This window comes from Dama dama, chromosome 28 (assembly GCF_033118175.1).
Source record: "Dama dama isolate Ldn47 chromosome 28, ASM3311817v1, whole genome shotgun sequence".
In the NCBI taxonomy this organism is placed as follows: domain Eukaryota; kingdom Metazoa; phylum Chordata; class Mammalia; order Artiodactyla; family Cervidae; genus Dama; species Dama dama.
The window spans coordinates 7,994,051-8,010,266 of record NC_083708.1 but is presented as its reverse complement, the minus strand read 5'-3'; the positions used below and the strand labels follow the sequence as shown (position 1 = coordinate 8,010,266).

General features: G+C 39.6%; 1 protein-coding gene across 1 annotated transcript in view; it reads right to left on the bottom strand.

The window, feature by feature from the left end:
* Positions 1-15,965, bottom strand: part of ADGRB3 (adhesion G protein-coupled receptor B3) — an 840,391-nt gene extending 824,426 nt beyond the window's left edge. Inside the window, exons 1-3 of the mRNA XM_061131956.1 lie at positions 15,836-15,965; positions 14,227-14,392; positions 12,362-13,133 (exon numbers count right to left, since the gene is read on the bottom strand). Of these exons, the coding sequence (XP_060987939.1) occupies positions 12,362-13,118 (757 nt within the window). The 5' untranslated portion in view covers positions 13,119-13,133; positions 14,227-14,392; positions 15,836-15,965. The remainder of the gene's footprint in view (positions 1-12,361; positions 13,134-14,226; positions 14,393-15,835) is intronic.
* Between the last annotated feature and the right edge of the window lie 251 nt (positions 15,966-16,216).

Genomic DNA, 16,216 nt, shown 5'->3' with positions numbered 1-16,216 from the left:
TCTGTGCAAATTGTTGCAATACAGAATCTGGGTGAACACATATACATCATGGCCTATGTAAGTGGAGGGAAAAGAAGTACCCAAGCAGAAAGAGAGGAAGGGGGAAAGAGGGGAAAGGAGGGAAGGAAGAATGAAGATAAAGAAGGGAGGGTGAAGGGCCAGTAATGGGCCAGGTTTTCACCTGTCAGTATGAACCACCAGACCACAAGGAATGTTTCGTCCTGTTCTTTGACAATCATGACTCAGCAAAAGACCACAAACGCTCTCTAGTCTGGGTGAGTTTGAAAATATATAAAAATCCAATAGCTTTTAAGTGTATGTCAAAAGAACGGTCTCTTGTTATCTAAACATACAATAGTGAGTGAAGTCGCTCAGTCGTGTCCGACTCTTTGTGACCCCATGGACTGTAGCCTACCAGGCTCCTCCGTCCATGGGATTTTCCAGGCAAGAGTACTGGAGTGGGTTGCCATTTCCTTCTCCAGGGGATCTTCCTGACCCAGGGATTGAACCCGGGTCTCCCGCATTGTATGCAGACACTTTACCATCTGAGCCACCAGGGAAGTCCAAACATGTGATGACTGTAGTTAATTTACTATTAATTTTAATTAGGCTAGAACAATTAAATATTGATAACTAATATCTAAAATGAGGTCCAGAGTGTTGTTAACAATAAACTGAAATTCAGCTATCCCAGAATACACTGTAGAATATTCCGGTAGACGAGATCCTCCCCACAAAATGTCATAGACCTCTCTGGCCACCACATCTTCACAGCTGAATTACACAACAGGTCACCAGAGGGCCTTGTCACCTCTTAAAACTATCAGTTAATGCCCCTGTGCCCCAACCCTCCCCAACTGGACATCTGTTATCAGCTAGAATATGCTAGGTTAGGCTGCAGTAACAAAGACAAATCCAAAGACAAAGTGTCTCGAAACAGAAAAAGAACTTCCTGGCTCAGCTTCAGGACCATCACAGATCAGCAGGCCACGGCAAGGGGCTCCTCTCAGCCTACACATTTAAGTACACAGGCTGCCAGGGGAGGCCCTTCTCTCTGGCACAGGTCCCCCCGCCAGAGGCAAAGAGACCACTCTGGTGATCTGACTCCAGCAATGAAATGACCCAACTCAGAAGGAAGGAGTAACACTTCTGCTCACCACTCATTGGCCAGAGCTGGTCACATGACCCCACAGGCACAGCTGGTCCAAAAAACAATCCCCACCCATGCCCACAGAGGGGGTAGGCTGACACTGCTGCTGCTGCTGCTAAGTCGCGTCAGTCGTGTCCGACTCTCTGTGACTCCACAGACGGTAGCCCACCAGGCTCCTTCGTCCCTGGGATTCTCCAGGCAAGAATACTGGAGTGGTTTGCCATTTCCTTCTCCAGTGCACGAAAGTGAAAAGTGAAAGTGAAGTCGCTCAGTTGTGTCCGACTCTTTGCGACTCATGGACTGCAGCCTACCAGGTTCCTCCATCCATGGGATTTCCCAGATGAGAGTACTGGAGTGGGTTTCCATTGCCTTCTCCAGCTGACACTACTGGAAGAGCATAATAACACCCCAGTGTCCACTCATGTCTATGGAACAGATGCTAACATGGTTTTGGTGGTTGTTTTAATAACCTGCTTCTGTTGCAGATATCCATTATATGTGAACAAAGGAGCTCAAAAAAATTTTATGCCCTAATAACTTTAGTTTATTCCAAGAAGTTTGATAGTCTGCAGCTGAATGGTTTGGGGAGTAACTAAACAATCAGGAAGAGAATCAGAATGGGTAACACCCCAAAACAGTACATTTATAAAGATTTAACATTAGGGCTTCTAATTATTCATCAATTAAAGATCCAAATGGATTCCAATACAATATTCATATTTATCTGGGTAAACTTTAGTCTATGAGCAAGAGGTATGATAGCAATAAGTGAATTTGCATGTTTGGAAACCTCAGGTGGAAGAGGCTCGCAATCCAGATAATGAGACAGAAAGATGGAGAATTCAGGTACTGGTCCCAAAACGCAACATGCAGCCCCAGGACAAACTGACCAGAGAGATCCCAAGGAAAGTGTTCACAGGACAGGCAGTAGGCATGGGTCATGAGAGATCTCTTACTCCACAAGTGGGACAAAAAGCAGAATGGGGGTGTCTCACCTCTGGAGGTGCATTAGGCAAGCCCTGGGCTTCCTGCTCACTTCACCAAAGAAATTCTATTTTTAATAAACTTTTTTATATATTGACTTTTTATTTAGAAAAAAAATTTCCATTGCTAAGGGGAAAGAAAGCTGTATTAATTCATATCCTATACATACTTACTTCTTTTGCATTAATCAGTTCTTGCTACTTAATGGATTAACTTCTAGTCAGCCATATTGCTGTGGTTTCTCTCCCCCTCAGGATGCAGAGACCAGTGGCAAGTACATGTAATATTTATTACTGCCTAGAATTCACTTATGCCCTTTATCACCAACTGGACACCAAAATATGGTCATAAGAAAATTCCAGGAAAACCACTAGACAGAAGAAAACCATACATTTTTAAGAGAACAGACTGTTAATATATTACAAGCTAAGGAAGGCAATTAAAATGCTCTCAGTGGTACAAATGGAACCAACAACCGTGCTTCATGGCCATTTACTTCATTGTAGTTGGAAGTAAAGCCGATTGAAAAGGCTGCATTTGGTTAATATCTCAGGCACCACTTAAAAATATACATAGTTTGCCCTCTAAGTTACAAAAACCAAGGCCAGCCAAAGAGAGCCGACCACAGGATGACATTTCTGTAGAGGAAGATGACCTCTCTGGGAAGCCAAAGTAAACTGAAATTTCTCAGCCCACAATGCAGAAGCAGGTCATTGAAAATTCGCCAGATTTATGTGGAAAGATTATATAAAGTAAACAGATTTCTATCTTCTCAAGGTGCCCTCTTTTCCACATTACAATTAGTATGAGGAGCCAGCATTAGAAAAATATTTCCAAAGGCATTCACTGTATAATAAATATTTGTTATGTATCACCTATTCAGAAAAATCATAAAGCTGTATATCAACAGAAGGTCAGAAAAAAAATAAAGGTTAGCCCATTTGTTTCTTTGGAAGTTATTTTCCTTTCTCCTTTTCAGGACTATTCTGTGATGTGAAAGGCAACCTAAACACAGAAAAAGAGTTAAAAACTGCAATTTTCTTAATAAAATTATAAGGATAAACTTAGCTGCCTTGGTTTCTTTTTGCAATGAAATGAAAGAAAAAAATAAAGCTCTGTGTTAGCCTTGTTTTGTTTTTTTTTGGTCTTTACTTGGAGTAGGAAATGGCAACCCACTCCAGTATTCCTGCCTGGAAAATTCCATGGACAGAGGAGCCTGGCGGGCTACAGTCCATGGAATCGCCAAGAGTTGGACACAACTGAGCACACACACTTGAGATGTATAATGAAATCAACAGGCAAAAGGATACTTACATTAGCAACTGAGATTCTGTTTTCATTTTATATTTCCACTGTTATAATGATGTAGTAAAATGAAAACTAAATATTAACCTGCCAGCATTTTTTACATTTTATATGTGAGCCTTGAAATTACCAACTCACAAAACTTTCCTTGAATATCCAGGCCAGTTCAAATGTTTTGTGGTCACATCATCACTGAAAAATTGTATACAAATGTACACATTATGTGACTTGAAAACAAGCTAAGTAGTCAACAAGTCAGCGTGTACGTATAGAAAGACTATTGGAGGAGTTTCTAAACTCAATGGAGTTAGGAACATATACTGATCCTGAGTTAAGATCAAGTGTAAAATAAACCATGTCAACTGAGCTTCTTAAAAAATGGCCAATTGGTTTTCACTTAAGTTGCTCAGTCATGTTCGACTCTTTGCGGTCCCATGGATTGTAGCCCTTCAGGCTCCTCTGTCCATGGACTTCTCCAGGCAAGAATACTGGAGGGGGTTGCCATTCCCCTCTCCAGGGGATCCTCTCGAATCAGGGACAAACCTGGGTCTCCTGCATTGCAGGTGGATTCTTTCCTATCTGAGCCACCAGGGAAGCCTAGCTCAATCCTTTCAATTAGTAGGGTTAGCCAACCTGCAACTCTGCAAATGGCTAATTATTACATAAGACTGTTAGTACATTAAAAGGAACAATTTCAGACCAATCTCAACGTAATTAGTTAACAAAATCACATACTCCTGTACCAGTAAATGTCCCAGTAGGAAACAGACGATGTCTTCGAGTAAAGTAATTTGAGAAGAGAGTAAGGCATGGATAAAGCTTGGAGAAACCAGGGAGACAGGGTACAGTCCTAGGGTGACCATCAGGGCATGGGCCTCAGGAGTGAGAGAACAGAGGGGTTTCCAGAGAATCCAGGGAAGCCTGTCCACAGGAGCTGTGACCTTCAAAACAGGAGTGGGTTCTGATCTGTTTCCCACCTGTAATAGCATTTCTCAATGTGCAACGGGATAACTAAAAAATAGAACATGCTATTTCTTTAAAACACAGATTGCCCTAGAGAATGATAATAAAACGAAAATCCAAGACAGACCTTGATAAATCATCTTTCTAAATCTAGACAGGCTCTGCACTTGAAACACACTGCTCTTTAAACTTAATGTGCTTAGACTGAAAATCAATAGTTTTTTTTTTTTTTTTTGAAACTTACATTTGTTTAAATAATATATACCAAATAGGACAAGAAAAAAAAACTAATGAATGAAAGTTCTGATTTGTAAAGACCAGTCTATATTCATTAGTAGAGCAATATACTTTGATTATTGTTCTGGCTGGACACCAGGTAATTTTTTTTTTTTTTTAATGATTAGATCTATCCAACCATCCTAAATGACTGTGTCTCTTTTACATTATAGAAATGGAATTAAATATAAACTCCAATAACACTTATGTTCAGTTGAAATAATGTTCCCATGATACATCTGCAGATTGGAATTCCTTCAGTCAGGTAAGATTTGGACGAGATGATGCCGAGAGGCCCTTATGAATCTGAGAATTTGTGATTTAGATTCAGGTGTTCCAGAAACAGAGAGAAACGCATAGCTCTAAAATTCTGTAGTTTTTCATTTGGACCAGTCTGTAGTAAAATGATGAGAAAGGAAAGCCATGGTCTTTAAGGTATAATCAGCCCATGCCGATGGAGCGAATAATAGGTGCCTCACACAGTTACTGCTTCAGGAGAACAATTTGTGCCACAGACCTCTGTGAACTGGAAAGCACTTTCTCAATGTCAGGTTTCCTTACATTCTTTTAATTTATAAGATGTTTAACAAAACACTCCATATCTTTATTTTCTTAAAAGTGATACGTAGATGAAGTTTTCTCTTTAAAAACAGTTATTAGAGAACAAATTATCTTTATTTATATATGCACAGTAGATATTAATTTTTAATAAATTTTAATCAAAACTTTAAAAATTATTTTTAAATGGAAGAACACCAGTAGAAATGTCATGAAAGAGATACTCTATACCACTGACCCAGGAAAGCAAATATTTCTGTGTGCCATTTATATTATTTTAACATATTCATTGCTAAAAAAGTAATTTACCAAGGTAGACTCTGGTTGAGTCCACAATTGTTTTAATGCTTTTGATTATATCTACGTGCATGTAAACTGCATCCTCAATACCATAATCTGGTTCCATCAGTGTTCCAATGTCTTTTCCATGCACATATTTGCCCTGTTTTCCCAAACAACTCTCAGTCTTTAAAGAATCTTGTTATCTAGCAGTAATTTGAGAATATAATATCCAAGATTAGGTTAGAGGATAAATTATTTCACTCAATATGGTAGAAACTCAACAGTAACCATTTTGCCTTCATATTTTATAACACGCTCTAAGCATATGGGATGTGTCATAAGCAGAAAATGCATATCAGCAAACATGTCCAATTTCAGAAAAGATTCCTATTCAGGGAATTATTTTTGAGAGGAAATAGCTCCACACTAATGTATTTACTATGTATTTGTTACTTATGGCACTTTCTTGCAAACTAGAAACATATTACTTTATTAAGAATATCTTATTAATAATAAGAAGAAATATATTCACCTTTAATAGATAAGTATTAGCTAGGTCATTCTCTGCATGTGAGCAAAATTCCTGAATGACAGCTAAAAGATAACTGAAAATAGAGCATTTAGCATTTAACAGAACACAGAACACTTGGCATTTTATGCAGTCTTATAGATGGCATTCTGTAATTCTACTTTAAGAAAACATCAGAATCCTCAAATGAGTTCTAACAAATTTTTAAATGTGTTTTCAATAACTGAATATGTAAGCCTTTGGAGGACTCTGAGGGCTCATTAGTCTATAACAACTAAACACAATTCAGTGAAAAAAATTCCAAAAATGTTCTACTTCTTTCCAAATGATTTAATATAGGTTTAATTGTTTCAGGATTAATTCCTTTTCAAAACAGAACTCAAAACATGAATTTAACTTTGCATAATGCAGCAAAGAGTAAAACATTTGGAAACCCCTTAATTTACATTTAGATTTTACAGACTTTAAAAAGGATCAGCAATGATATCCAGAGGACAGCTTCCCAGCCCTGGGATGACTCACATTCATTGGCTTGATCTATTTGATGTATTAGTCATGCCTCCATCAACACAAAGGTATCCAGATGTGACCTTTTCCTTATATAATACAAAATAGACACACAGTCAAGATGCTTACTAACGACCCTTTGTTAAATGTCCCAAATTCCTAAACAAGTTCAAATAATTACATGGCAATCTACTTCACTAGTTATTATCAATCTTCTATCATTTATAGCCAAAAGATAAGAATAAAAAAGAGGTTTCATAAACTGAACTGAGGGCCTAAGGAAACTTGAGGATTAGACCAAGTGTCTTCCATATGCAATCTCATCTAACTCAGCACTTTGCCACAGTACCGTCAGGCTCAGGGAAGGACTGTCCCTTGTCAAGGATGCTACGAGGTGGCTGAATCACTCTCAGGACCCAAGTGCGTCTCATACTAAAATACACCTTTCATTTCAGTGAAGTGACATACTTAGAAAAATTGAATACCTCTCTGATCTGTATTAGTTAATTGAATTGGTAAGAAATTTCCACAGGGCTGACAGGAACTAAAGTATTCCAAGCCATTAATTTCATTAGTTTTGGGGGATAATTTTTCTAACTACATAATGTCATATCCTGTTCCTTGTACCCTGAGGAATAAGCATTTCTAACAACCCAAGAAGGGAAGCGGAGACACAGAACAGGCTTCTCAGGTGAAGGTGTGGATTCAAACCCAGCTCATGGTACTTCAAAAAAGTAAGAAATGTAGATTTTTTAAGAAACTATGATTTCAGATCCAGGGGCCAGATGACTTGATCTCTAACTGTAGGTAATACAGATCAAACTGACTCTAAGGAACCCTGTATTCATTAAAGTACTTAGTTTAACAATAAAATCACTTCTATTAGGAAATGAAGAATAGGAATACATGAAGTTGGAATCTAAGTAAATGAAATTCCCATCTCAGTTTTGAAGAAAACTGATGTGTAGCACATTTATCTGCAACTAACACTAAAATCTGCATGACATACATGTGTACACAAACATTTTTCTGTTAATATTTTAATTTACAGCCTCCCCAAAAAGTTGCCACATAATGGAGTTTTCATTAATACTATATATCTGAGCCACTCCCTAAATTGCTTGACAAAATTCTAAAATGGCAAAAGTAAAAATTAGGGCCCGTTACTTGGCCAGGCCTAAAATTTTAGTAGTATTCTACTATTACTATATGTATAGGTCATAATCAGGAATAAGTAACAGAAGCTCTAAATGACATGCAAATATTCTTCCTCTTTCTTGGAAAGACTTTGCATATGTTTCTTTTCAAAGTGTGGAAAAAAGATTTGGAAAATGTCATTTCTGGAGAAGAACTGCTAGAGCCAGAAGAAAAAAACATAGATAGAAATGAAGAAAATTAAAAAACGGGTAAAAATTGGCAAATTTTCTTACTACTGTTTTTGTAGACAGCTGTATATAGAAAGCTATATTTATCACTAATCTATTGTAATAAATGCACATGGAACTAACACTGCTTCTCAATGATTCCATTCTTCTTGAGCTTTTAAAAATGTTATTAAACAATACTTTGAGACAAGGAGCTGGCTAAATAACACCTCAATGGTACTGGAACTGTTATAAATTGTATTAACCTTAATCTATTGGTATATTCCTTATTTAAATTTTTTATTATGTTTCGCTCATTTAACATTCATGTCAATCAATCTTTATTGAAGCTCTGTTTAGACTGTGCTAGACAACTGGAAGACCAAGTCTGTACACTTGAAGAACTCGCAAGACTAGCAGAGGAAGACAGAAAAATAAATGGAAATTTCAATGCCATATGATAGATGCTAGAAGAGAAGTACAGTGTGTGCAAAGGGCTATGGGTCCAGCCAAGGGGAAGGGCAAACTGACAAGATACCACTGACTCAGATCTTTGTACATTCTGATACAGAGTGGGATCACAGCATTCACAAAGGAAGTAAGAGCCAGGAGGCTAAAGAAGCAAGGGAAAGGTGACTAAAAGAGGGATGAGGGCAAAAAGACCAAAAGTAGAAAGAAATGAAAACACTTGAAAATGAAGAGACACACAGATTGCTCTGGATCTGTGCCTACAAGTTCTCTCTCTCACACACACACAGGCTAGACTTCATACAGGCACATGGTGAGACTTCCTTTGGGTGGTTGATTATCAAGGACTAGCAGGGGCAGAATGAAAAGACAAGGAAGTGTGTGTGTTCAGATTTCCTGGAATCTATACAGGGATCCCAACCTCCCTGCACATAAGTAGCGCCATTGATGTTAAGTGGGAAACAAAGCTTCCATTAAGGCTTATTTTGTGATTTAGACACCCTGGTATGCAATTTCTCTCTCTTAACTGTTTTAATTATTTAAGTGAAGTAGTAAGAAATAAGATCATATATCATCTTTTATACTTTAGCTACATAGTCCAGGATCATCTGTGGTAAAAAGAAAGCTATAAAACATATTAAAGACCTCATGAATAAATACCAATCTCGTCCCATACTCACATTTGAAAACCAGGTAAACAATGTTAATTTTCTTTTAAAAATAGGTATATATACTGTACATAAACAGTTCTTTAATAACTGCCTGAAATAAGACACCATTATTTTCAAGACAGTCCATTTTGCTGATTAACTAGACTTTCAAAATTTAACATAAAAATTAGGAAATGACAACTAAGTTTCTATAATCACATGGCACCCTCAAATATGTGAAATATGATCTTAAATAAGAAAATATTTAAATATACTAAAATTTCACATTTTAATGAAGCATCATTTAACAATTTACTTTTATAATATATTCAAGATAACACCTGTAATTGTCAGTGTTGTCATTTCAAACAGTAATAGTCTTCTTATTGTTTTCTGGCTATGAAATTTTTAAGTACATGAATGTTTGTTAACAAACATCTTAGTAGAAGTCCTATCTCAAAACTGATATTCCATTGCTGGGAGCCCATAGTTTTCTCAAATACTAACTAAATATGATAACTCCAATGGACAGATACAAAATATTCAGTATTCAGCATACCTTTTACCGTCACTATCAGCATTACATAAAAAATTCTGAAACTGTATCCACTGAGCATAAAGACCATCCTGTCAAATTTGTGCCACCTCTGTGATGTAATATACTGGAAAATACTTCTACTCAAGGCTTCTGAGTCAGTACTGATAATAGCAAATACAATGGGAGGCAAAAACTATAGAGGATGAACTTGTAAATATTCCCCTGGTGATTTACAGGGTAGTTTACTTTTCACAGAAAATAGAAATCATAAAGTAATATACAAGTGGGACTTCTAAAATCCCATTTTAGAAGTTGAGATTACATGTTACCAAATAAAATGACATTTTGGAATTAAATTAGATATGAGTACCACCACTGTATGTAATTATTACATATAGCCCTCAAGCCCTGTGAATATCAATATGTGGTAGTTTATTTGAAATAGTATTAAATAATTCTTTCATAAGATTTTACATATCATTTGTATTGACTAAGATTTAATGTACTTTGCATAATTTGACTAAATTAAGCATCTGCAGATTTTCACATTCCTTTCCTACAATGTAACATGGCCTGAAAGGCCTTCTTTGAATGAAGTAAGGAGTACTATATACATATTTTATAAGAATTACTTACAAAGGCATCAGCCACAATTATGTCATCAGGAATAACTTATCCTTACCTTTCTGACTCAGAACACCTAAGCAATTCAAGAGCACAAATTTAGAAGACAGAGGATATAGGCTGTGCAATTTTACTGATACAGCACATACTCTTCCCCTATTATATAAACTTTTCCTCTTCAGCTCTATTAACATGTTAACAATTTTAAAACAATCCCTGATTTGTCTATGGAGGTATTTCTTTCTCATTTCACCAGCTAATTAGCCAAAAGAAGCATACAGTCTCCCCCAGGATTCAAACATCTAATGTCTAAAATCACTCTTAGTCATTTACCGAAACGAATGGTCATCTAGTCCAACTTCTATAAATCTCGGCCCTTTCCTGACCCACACTGCATGATCATGACTAGCAAAATCTCTAAAAATCATACTCAGTGAACACACAACTTTGTTTTTGTCACTTGCTACCATTCACAAAAAATGGATTGTATATATACCAAGATTCTTTTTCCACTGTCATCAGCAGTCAATTTGATGATAAAATTTTAACCACTGAAGATACAAATTTTCTCCATTTTATCAGAACAGCAATAAAACAGACAAGCAAAACCTAGACTCTGGTGTTAATTGTCTTATTAGCCAGCTTATAACATCACACTTTCCTCATGTACTATAGCTTCTTATTCTAAGGGACACTAATCGGTTTTAAATGGTGTTAAATACCATCCCTGCAGTTGCAAGTGCTTCTCTGGGATTTTTACTAGAGAAAAGAACTCCTGTAATTTAAAACCACTTTGCTTTCTTCTTTCACAGCTGTTAGGGAAACACTGACCTGAAGAAATCTTAAAGGTTTTTCACCCCTCTCCCAGCGCCATTAGTCTGAATTTATTTTCTGAGGTTTCTTTGCCCCGAGTGCCATGGTTCTTCCATAATTCCCATCCCCCAAAAGGCTTTCAGCAGAAAAATCAAGGCTTTTTGCTGGTTAACCCGTTTTCTCTCTCTCCCCACCGCCCCCCACCCCCTTACAAAACCTTGGCTACTCTTAAAATTCTCCAACAACGTGTCAATTTTATGTTGGCCACAAAGACAACTTCTGTTGGGGGAGGAGAGCAAGGAGGGACTGGAGCTTGGCTGCCCCTTTCCACAGACAGGGATCTTTGTGGCAATCAGAAAACATTTCCTGCATAAAAATTCAACATGCACTCTGGGTGCAGGGTTGGGGAGCAAGAGAGGCTAGATATCAGCCGTGGCCTCAAATGAACAGAATGCATCCCCTAACCTTCCAAAGGGGAAGGCCGTTTTATCAAAATGTGCCAGCTTTCCAGCCTTATTAAACATAATCCACAGTCTCGGATCCCGGGGAAGCTTCCCCACTAGTCTGGGTGAAGCTATAAATCACTCCTGTACTTTCCCCTTTTCTTCTGCATTTCCGCTGCACAGCTTTCCATCTAGCTCGGCTCTGACAAGCTCAAGAGGGGACCAAGAAGACAGAACCCAAAGTCATGCTAACAGGGTACCAGGTCTTGCAGGACCTGCCTGTGTTCATTTGTAACCTCACAGTCCGCACCTCCAGCGGGCTTCCGTTGACCACAGAGCCTGCATGGGACTCCTCGTGCAAAGCATCTCTGACACAATGATGGGTCTCTGGGGGAGGGGCACCCTTGCCATCCCACGTGGGGAAGCAATTTGGTCCCCACAGACATGCCATTGAATCTCTGTCACCTTTCAGCAGCTACGCCCCAAGTTCCAACCCGGAAAGAGGTCACAGATGAGCCAGTGGGCTGAAGCCGCAGGGAGAAGTCTACAGATCCACTCCCAGGTCTGTGTGTGTGTGTCTCCCATTCCCCCAGGGGCTGAAGCCTAAAAAAGCAATAAAGCATCACCTCCCCACCTGCCTCCCTCTCAAACCCACTCCACATTTTTGCACCTATTTTCCCCTGAACATCCCACTGGCATCGAAGGGCAGGTCGCTGAGCACCACCCCACCCTGCCACCTGTCTAAAACCCTGGAACGTAAAAGGAGCTTGAGAGACGAGTGAGGACCACAAATCAATCCACAGGTGACCCAGGGACGTGGCGAGGGTCCGGCCGGCGTGGGGCACAGCGCGTTGCGGCCCCGTCGCCCCCCGCCCCCGCCCCGGCACCCCGTCTCGGCTGACCTTACCTTCTTTCGGCGGTCGCTTGGCCTCCCTGGTAAGATTGCACACCTGGGTGGTTTGCAGCTCTTGGGTCAGGCAGCCCTCGGTCTGCTCATTCAGGGGTAACACCACGTTATTTAACAAAACCAGTGACTGATCGTCGAGCCCCCACTCTCCCAAGTGCTGAGGGCAGGTGCACTTCGTATACATGATCCCGCAAGACTCCGTTCTCCCATTTTCTGACTTTAAGCAGCTCTCCAACCAAGTGCATAATACATGGCAACCAAACTGGCTCGGGCTCACCTTGTTCAACACCAAAAACTCAAAGAAAGATTTCTGATCTTCTTCTCCTTTTTTCTGTAATCCTGGGAAATCGGTTGGAAAGACCCGACGTATTTGAATAAAATTTTTGTCATACTGTAGAAAAACGAAAGCATTCTTGGATTCGCAGAGTTGCATTATAGAATGATTCTTTCTTAAAAGATCCTTGATTTTTTCATGGGAAAAATGATCAAACTGATAAGCCAGGAGGGAAAAGTTAGAGCAGCTAAGGTCCTTTTTGGAAAATTTCAGGTAAATGCTATATTTGGTTGGATCTGGATTTTCCAGCGTCCAAGTGCAGTTTGTAAAGTTTTTGGGAAACATTTCACTTACAGAATACGATCCATAAATGACTCCCTTCACCAAAGTTGAACACCAGAAGTCTTGGGCAGCATTAAATCCAAACATAACCAGGAGATAGGTGGAAAATATATAAATCAGCAGGTTACGAACAGCCTTCATCCTATGTCATTTGGCCTGTAAAAATGGCAATGAAAGTAAAATGCAAGCAGGAGTCTACACACATTGATAAAAAGAAACTCCTTCCAATATTACAGCCAGCTGTTCTCAAGATTTCAGTAAAAAAAGCCTTTTTTAAAAAGGGCAGGTAATTTTTTTTATAATGCCAGAAAACTATCTGTTGCTGTGTGAACAGCGCCCTCACGTGGCCCTTCGCAATGGCCAAATTCTCTACATTCAATTTAAAAATAATATTCAATAGATTACTAACAGGAATGCTCTTATCTACCAAGAGTTCCTTCAAGTGCATTATGATTCTATTGAAAGAAGAGGAAAATTCTGCTTTTTAAATATTACAACCTAAATTTTAATTTCTGAGATATGTTTAAGCAACCTAGACAAATCTTTTCTCCCCCTCAGCTCTCTGCCTGCAGTAAACAACATCACACAAAATCTAATCTGATAATCTGGGAACAGCTGCTGTCATATTATTTGTTTTCTTTTAAATGTGAAAAGCACGTATGACAAATGATAGCCTCAATTTTAAAAACACAAATGGTAATTTGCTGCAGCTGAAACACCATCACCCAAATGCTCCTACTAGTCTTTGCAGGGGCCACTATGTGAACTGAAGGGAAATTCCTATGCAAAAATACAGGCATTCATGTAGATTAATAGAATCTGTAAACTATCACCCAAGAAAGGGCAGATACAGAAGGAAGACTTGCTTTTGGATATCATCATTGAGAACCACAATTTAAGGCAGTCATTTCAATGTGACATGTCTCCTGGGATACATAAAGTAGACCATTGTATTAGTATCTGTATCCAAAGGCAATACTAGTGAATAATCCCAGAACCATAGTAACTGAACTGGTTTCAGTCTTTTTTTTTTTTTTTTTTTTAAATTAGGGCTATTTTACCTAGAGTTATCTACTATAATTTAAAATTTACACATGGTAGATACAAGAATTAGCATTGTCTCTTCCAGCAGATTTCAATTACTGAATTGTTGCTACCTCTCCAATAACAGCTCCAAAGCTCTTTGCTTTTCCCCCTCTATTTTTTTAACCTGGCCTTGCATAATACAGTAATTCTTGGTTATATTTACCTCTGTAAGTTGTTATCCAAAAGTAACTTGAATATTTTTCAGCTTTAACCTTTAAGAAGTTATTTCTTAGAATAAATGACACTGCTTTTTTGCTTAGCCTTTGAGCTGAGAAAAGTGATGCCAAGTTAATTTTAAAAGTCTTTAGGCTGCAGTCTCTTCCACTGTTCTGTAAACAGAGACAGACATACAGACATATAGATAGTTAAGAGTTTTCATGTCTTTCCCTGGGTCCTCTCTGAACCAAAGGATAAAACCCTCTTCCTCCCCATTGCATAACACACACCAATGCATGCACACAAAATCCAGTGATGAAGTCCCTGAAGACAGATCTGCAATCCCCAGATCATGATTCAAATTCTATGTCTTCATATAAGCAAAAACAACTCCAACTCTAAATCTCCATATAGCAGCAGTTTAAAATAACACCAGAATTGCTGGGACTATCAAAACAGTGTTCTCTGATTCAAACATACAGCTCAATGAATAATGCATTTTCTTCTTGAGAAAATAAAGCCAATGAGGCTGTAAAGGTTAAAAAACAGGGAAAGTTATAGGAAATTCTAGAAATAATTCCCCCCTTTTCCCCCTGCTGTAGCACTTTGCAGGCAATGCAGGTCTGCGCAGTGTTCTTCAGGATAGAGTGTAGGCGTTGAGAGCCAATGTGACAGTGAGTGTCTAAATTAGGAATTCCATCCATGAAAGGGGGCTTCATTTTATAATCACTAACTCAAAAAGAGGTCGTATTTCTTTTCCTAATGAAACCCGGTACTTTTACTTCCGTCTATTTGACAGTGCATGTCTGCATTGCTGTGCTCATCAAGGATGAGAAACAGTGGATAAACGGCTCTGATTTCACTCTTCGAGCCTGCTCAAGAAAGCCCCCTCAATATAACGCTCTTTATTTCGATCTCTGGTATACTCCTTCGTGTACGGAGTCTTCTTTTATTCTACATAATCACAAATGGATCCCCGAACTCCGTCAACCCCACCACCGCCCCCATCCCCCGCCAGTCCCCGACTGCAGGGCCACTTCCAACAATTATATCTTTCTCTTTAAGAAAGAAAGAACCGGGTTGCGGGTGTGTAAGGGGCCCGGCCACAGAGGATTCAAGGATGTGCCATTTATTTATTTATTTGTCTCCTACTGAGAGGCAAACTGGCGTTTAGTTTAGCTCCCCTCAAAACTGATTTTCTGGGTGACACTTTAGTCGAACATAGACGGCGCCATCACTCCACTGATTTTTTTTTTTTCTTTCTCCCCCAATAGAAGACCCACGGCCTCCCCTTATCTTAACTTCCTTTTAACCTAACATTTCCCCCCACAAGATGACCCCGATCACACGCAACCGCCAGATGTTCCAGGTCTCTCAGCCTATCCCTCCTGACCGAGCACATCTCTGGAAAACGAGACTTGCCTAACTTTTCAACTGCGGCGTTTAAGTCAATGAAGACCGTCAGGTCTGCTCGCAGCCCCTCCATCCGCCAGCAACAGCCTTGCCTTTCCCGATCCTTCCTCCGCAACCCCCCCCCCCCCCCACCACCAACCGGGGAAAGCTGGCGGCTGGCGACCCTGGCTGAGGGAAGGTGACCCCCAGACCCCCGTCCTTACCTTCCTCTCGGAACGCTCGGGGCGCCTAAGGCAGCAGCGCAGGCACGCGTCCCAGCAACAGCGACGGAGAGACGCCCCTTCGGTCCCGAGCCCCGGAGCCCATCTTTCCCCGGCTGAGCTTAGAAAATCAGGATGGATTTTTTTTTTTTTAACGCGCACATAAGAGAAGCAAAGAACGCGGGGATCGGGGGTGGGGGGAGAGAGAATCAAAGAGGGGAGGACTCGGGGAATAAAAGCCCCCCAGGAACCCCGAGCCTACGCCGTAGCCAAGTGAATCCAACCTCCCACCGAGGCGCTGGCGGGAGCGGGGAGAACCCCCCGAAGATAGACGCTAAGGAATTTAAAAAAAAAAAAAAAAAAGGAAGTGGCTTCACAGCCACT